Below are 6,613 nucleotides of genomic sequence, written 5' to 3'. Positions count from 1 at the left end.
CTTCCTCTGGCCCCATAATCTCCTGTATTCTCCCTCCAAGGGGCCGTCCCGATTCTCTGCCAAAGGGTACACTTTTGGGGCCCTCGAGGGGCCCCTCACCCCGTTTCCCGACTTCCTACATTGTTTAGCTAAGTGACCTGGCTTTCCACATGAAAAACAAGGGTCCTGGCCCCTCCCTGTACTTATTTCTTTCCTACACTCTTTCTTAAGGTGTCCCGGTTTTCCGCAGTTAAAACATTTTTTCTCCAAAGAGATATTACTTAAGGCTGCGGCCAGGTACTTCCCTTGCACCTGTGCCAAGTAGACCTGACTTCCTACCCTGTCACATCTTTGTATCATTTCTTCAACAGATGCATTCTTTGGCAGTCCCAGCATTGCCTTTTTGCAGTCATGATTACAATTCTGCCACAGCAATGTCTTTAACACTATCTCTGTCCCTTGATTCTCCTCTCCCATGTCTCGGCCTACTGCCTCCTGCAGCCTGGCCACAAAATTAGTAAATGGCTCATTGTTTCCTTGCGTAATCCTAGTCATGGGAAACTCTCTCTCTTTCTTAGAGGCTATAACCTTCCAGGCCGCAATAGCCATTCCGGCAATCAAGACATAATCGGCGGCCAAGTACTGTAATTGATTTCCTGTAGCCTCAAACTGCCCTGTTCCTGTAAATCGCTGATAAGCCTGGAGGGCCTGAGCCCCTAGCCCACTGGTAGTGCTCTTTACCCTTTGAGAAAATTCTGATTCCCAAATCACATTCTGCCCAGGGGTAAGGCAGGCTCTAGCTAAGCTCTTCCAGTCATTAGGAGTCAGAACGAACTGACCACTGAGAGTCTCAAGCATGGCTATGACAAAGGGTGAATTAGGGCCGTGCTAGGAACAAGCCTCTTTGAGAGTCGCTACTCTCTTCCATTCTATAGGTATGTGGCTCCTCCGAAGCCCACCAGGGATACTGGGGTCCGCTATTTCTAGCACAGGAAATGTCCCTACATCTTCTCCATTCTCTATAGCCTTTCGTATTCCCTTTTCCAAACTGGACTGTGGCCCTGGACTGTCTGACCAATGGAGCATGCTACAAGGAGGCACAGAGGGAAGACACGGCATATGCTCCCCTGCTTCGCCTTTCCCATCAGCTAGATGGAGCTCCGAATCTATTTTTTCTCTACATTCCTTAACTTTCTGCTTACCAGGGTTCTCCCCTCCCCTCTCTCCACTTCCACTCTCATTCCAATCCTGCCCTGGCCTCTCCCGCCCTTCTAAAAGGCTCTTAATTACACTGAATATCAGGAAATCTAAATCCTCCAGCTCCCCGGGGCATTGTTGCTCATAAGCGGTCATTTGTTCTCCGATCGCTCCCCATCTTTCTCTTGTTATTCCTGTCCGCTTGAGCCAAGGAGAAACTTTCCAAATCCTTTTACAAAATTCTCGGAGGTCGTTTAACTCTATAGTGACCCCCGCCTCCCTGCATTCCCTGTAAAGTATCTCAGCCCAGACCTCCTGTTCCTCTGGCTTTATTACTGGCAATTGATTCCCCATCCCTGCTCTTTTCCCATGGGTGTGGGAAGCTACTCTCACTCTTTCTCTCCTTCCGAATCTAGGATTCGGGACTCGCGTCTTTCACAGCCCCTTCCGGGTGTTCCCAAAGCACCAAGGATATCTGCGCCCCCAGTCCTCTGTTGAGGCGCCAACTGCCAGGCCTAGAGGCCTGTGGGCTACCCGAGTCTTCTTACCTCACCTCCCGAGGTCTTTGGTTGGCCAAACTGGATGCTCGTATGAGAGAAAGGACGTTCCAGAGTTGAACAAGGGTTGAGCTTTATTTCAGGGTCCTGGTTACATGTGCAGGGGATTCTTCCTTAGGAGGGATAGAAGAATCTCCCAAGGAGGCAAAGATCTTACAATAAGAGATTGGAAGTAGAAGTACAAGCGGGGAAGGAGGGGGAGGGGAGAGAAGGAGAAGAGGAAAAGCGGAGCCTTGTGTCCTCTTTGGCTCCTCACGTGCTAAGAGAGCTTTCAGGCTTCCCTGATCCTACTTAACTCTCCAGCAGCATAGTTTGCATCTAAATACCGTGCTGTTAGGTAACTAGGTGTGCTCCAATCCGGGACAATCTCGAGGGCGGGGAGATCTCTCTCCCATCACGTTTCTCACGGGAAGAGGTGGAAATACACGAGATAGCTCGGTTCACCTCGATTCCCAGCCGTTTCCTGGGGGGGTCTCGTGAGAGCTCTAAGATTTAGAAGTTCCCACCTTTACCCGCCCGAGACTGTCCACACGGAATTGAGCTTCCAACCCCAACATATATATATATATACATATATATATATATATATATATGTATATATATATATATATATATACATATATATGTATATATATATATACATATACATATATATATATGTATATATATATTTTCTTAGATCAACCTTACTTAACTCTGGAAAAACTAGATGAACAGAAGAATGGCCACTGTAATGATATTTTAGTGCATTGTTCTTCACACCTCCATGTGAGTACTAATTTGTTAAATGGTATTATATCTTTTTTGCCTGAATTCAAGCAGACAATAAAGCTTAGCTTTGTTCATTGAATGGTATCTATATAACAACACAATTTCCCCCTTTATTCCCATAGCTTTGTGAATTTATAGTAATATAATAATTGATTAAAATAATTCCTTAATTACTTATGAATAGTGTGACTTTGAATTTGTCATAATCCTTCAGACCTCAATTTCTTTAATTGTTACAAGAAACAGTTGGACTAGATGGTTCAAAAGCCCTTTCCCATTCTAAATCCATGATCATATGATCTCACATTCCGAAATTTTTTTTTGTTTCTGTCTTTTTTAACTTTTAAAATGAAAAAAAAGAGCTTGATGGGTTTACTTGAAATATTTTTCAATTTCTTTTTGTTTTTTTGCATCAACATAATTTCTCACACTATTCCTTCCAAGCTACTAAAGGCAACCTAATACAACAAATTGCATAATTTTAAATTTAAAGATGATGGGAAGATGAGGAGGAAAAAATCATCATAACTAATCAGTTCATTAAAAAAAAAAACTCTGAAAATATTTGTAATGTACAATACTTTTGCATCTTAAACTTCTACCAAGTGTAAGGTGGGGATATTTTCTCATATTTTAAAGCCATTTCTTTTCTCAATAATTTTTCAACATTCACTTTTGAAGAAAGGTGCAAAGAAGTAGGAGGAGGAGAAGGAGAAAGAAGAGAAAATAGCATTGCAGAGCTTGAATTGGCATATTGGGGACACAGAAGGCAGCCACTACTACTCACAGATAACATTCTAAAGATATGTGCCAGGGTATCCTAGGTAAGACTATGAATTTTGCCTTTAAGACCTCAAATAATTTCTTTTTTATATGATCCACTAATTTTCTTCAACATTCCTTTCAATCCAGATACTCTCAAGCTGAATCCGTTTTTCAGAAAGGATAATGTCTTATCAAGAAATTTACACAGGCCCCCTTGGCCTCGGCCTCCAGGATCCGGGCAGTGCATGGGGCCCCGGGCCGGGCTGCAGGCGTCCGGCAGCTGCCGCACATGCTAGAGGCACGGCCGGGCCAAGGGTCCCGCTGCCGGGTGCGCTCCCCTGCCCTCCCATCCCCATCCCCAGCTCCCCGCGTGGGCGCACGGACGTGGGGCTTCTGCGCAGCGAGGGTCCCCCGCGCTCCAGGCGAGCCTCGACAGCGGCGGCGGCGGCTCTCGGAGGGTCCGGGGAGCTCCGTGGAGGTGGACCTGCGGGCAGCAAACATGGACACCTTCAGCACCAAGAACCTTGCCCTCCAGGCTCAGAAGAAACTTCTGAGTAAGATGGCGTCCAAGACCATGGCCAGTGTGTTCATCGATGACACAAGCAGTGAGGTCCTGGATGAGCTCTACAGGGTGACGAAGGAATTCACCCGGAACCGCAAGGAGGCTCAAAAGATCATTAAGGACCTCATCAAAATCGTCATGAAGCTGGGCATCCTCTACCGCAATGGGCAGTTCAGCCCGGAAGAGTTGGTTCTGATGGAACACTTTCGAAAGAAGGTCCACCACCTGGCCATGACAGCGGTCAGCTTCTACCAGATAGACTTCACATTTGACCGTCGAGTCATGGCCACCACCCTCCATGAGTGTAGAGACCTGCTGCACCAGGCTGTTAACACACACCTGACGAGCAAGTCCCATTCAAGGATCAACCATGTCTTTAACCACTTTGCGGACTTTGAATTTCTGGCGGCTCTCTATGGACCCTCTGAGCCCTACCGCTCCCACCTGCGACGGATCTGTGATGGGATCAACAAAATGCTGGATGAAGACAGCATATGACCTCAGAAACCATAGGAAACACAGGGGCAATTATCCCGCTCTTGGCCTTGGAGGTGGGGGAGATGTGCTTTTTATTCCTATTCCTTTTCTCCCAACCTGAATCTAGCCCAACTGACTCAATCTTCTGTTCCTTATGGTACAACCCACAGGATTGTTTTACCAGCAGATTTCACAGGCATCGCCTCCACCTGTGTAGGAAGTGCTCTCAGGGAATGGAGGAGTCCAAAAGGCTTTTTGCTTCCAAAGCGCAGTTTACCATGGAGGAGAATATGGCGCGGTGACTGGCAGCACCTCAGCTTTGGGGAAGTTGGTCACACCCCCCAATAAATGTCCATCCTTTGATTAGGTCTGAGCTCTCATTCCTGTGTGTAGCTCAGGAACTGCCCTGTGGTCTTAGAGATCCAGCTGCATTCACACCTCTGAAAGCCCAGTGTATGCAGTCCAACAGCTGGCTAGGGAAAACCTAACCACATAGAAGCAGGCCTCCTTCCCACTCACAATGGTAACAGGATTTTGGGGTTGTTTCATGCAAAGCTAGTTAGGGCTGAGACATTTATTCAGCAGACTAAGCAAAAGGCCTGGGAGTGCCAGTGCACACAGGCTGTGGATGCTGTCTCTGTTTGCAAGGCATGCAGAAGGTTCAGGAAGGTTTGGGTTTTGTTTTTTTAGGATTTAAAGGTTTGTAAGCACCAGATCTGTTTAGGATATAATCGTAGGCTAAAGAAACAGCTTACAGAGGGAAGGTAGAGACTACTGTGGAAGAGATTGATGGTTCATCTTACATGTCCCTTTTTGAACTCAAAGGCATATAGCTGTTTGTCCTGTGGTATTTTTCCATCGTGGCTGGGACTCCGTTTCCACACGTGGGCAAAAGGCCATGACCACCCCCATCCTCATCCGTGAGATGCAAATGAATCTTCCACACTGTAGATCCTCATTTCCAGTGAGATCAGAGATGCAGCTTCAGACCAAATGACAAATGGGCACTTTGTTTATCCTAAGAGGAACCTAGAGGTTCCTAAACGACGTTCTGTTCTTAGTTCCTCCAACTGATTCTATCCATATAACTGTTTGTGTTTGTTCCTTGGTCACTATCCAATCTGTCCTTAGTATTTCATGGGTTTGGGATTAAAAAAAAATTTTTTTTTTAAAGGCAACTGACACTACTGAGCTATTTAAATAAAATCACATATATCTTCTAAAAAAAAAAAAAAGAAAAAGAAATTTACACAAAAGCATTTGAAACTTCCTGGATTATTTTTCTTGGAAAAAATGTCATTTAAAATTTTGATGTTAATGAAATAAAAATGTTTAACATAAAGGAATGGATCAGTAATGATTGACTGAGACATCAACACAGGAAAGATATTGTAATAGTAATGTGACCTCTTCTGCATTCCTCATATTATTACATGAATAATAAACTCTTCTCCACTGTTTGAGTCTGTCTTGGTATTTGGGGGACTCACAATATATACAAAAAAAAGATGAAAATCTGGGGGATTTGCTTTTTTTAATATCCTTTTGTAATGGTAAATTAAATGGGGAGATCTTTCCCATTCACTAATAGGCCCATGTGACCTGCCTATGTCACATGGAAGCCTGAGTCACATGGAGCCTGTAGTGGGAGGAGGTTGCTGAATGAGTAGAATATGAAAGGTGGAACAAGAAGAAGAAGAGCTAAAGCAGAGCTGAGAGGAAATTGGTTAGTCTAATCAGAGCTAGGAAGAGTGAAGGGAAGCAGGCAGCATGAGTGAAAGAGCCTGTTTGTGATTTTCTTTAAGAGGGCCTGCTTGTGATTTGTTTAATGGCGCTGGTTTGTGGGAAGTCTAGCAGGGGAAAGACTTGGGGATGGTGTTATTCTCTACATTTTTATTGTGTATACATTTTTGTGACTGTAATGGATTTGGGTTTCTGGCGTCTGAATAAATGTTTTGATTCTGTCTTCCACGTAGAGAGTCTGTTTTCTGATTCAGAAATGTGCAGAAATATTCATGGCCACAGTAGGTACTGTGAATACCACATTGGCACTACACCCTATGAATTATTCATGGATCTAATCTGATTGACAGAGCAAGAATGGCTGATCAAATTTTGAGATCCATATAGGAAGCATATTTTTACTTCTGTGCAGCAAAATCCCTAGTGTTACAACTATCCCTTGTGGAAGGAATGCAGTTGTAACAGCAGTTGTGTGATTGAAAGAAAGGGATTCTATCTGCATTTATGTCATTGAACTTCAATTTGGACTAATAGAATATTGCTAAGTTAAGAGTACTTGGTA

At 44.4% G+C, this 6,613-nt stretch overlaps 1 protein-coding gene across 1 annotated transcript; it reads left to right on the top strand.

The window, feature by feature from the left end:
* The first annotated feature begins 3,498 nt into the window (after positions 1-3,498).
* LOC140526381 (tumor necrosis factor alpha-induced protein 8-like protein 1) lies at positions 3,499-5,486 on the top strand. Its single transcript, XM_072642563.1, has one exon. The coding sequence runs from the start codon at positions 3,559-3,561 to the stop codon at positions 4,327-4,329; it is 771 nt and encodes a 256-aa protein (XP_072498664.1). The 5' UTR covers positions 3,499-3,558; the 3' UTR covers positions 4,330-5,486.
* The last annotated feature ends 1,127 nt before the right edge of the window (positions 5,487-6,613 follow it).

Source organism: Notamacropus eugenii, chromosome 2, assembly GCF_028372415.1.
Source record: "Notamacropus eugenii isolate mMacEug1 chromosome 2, mMacEug1.pri_v2, whole genome shotgun sequence".
NCBI classification, from domain to species: Eukaryota; Metazoa; Chordata; class Mammalia; order Diprotodontia; family Macropodidae; genus Notamacropus; species Notamacropus eugenii.
This window is presented reverse-complemented; position numbering and strand designations above follow the sequence as displayed.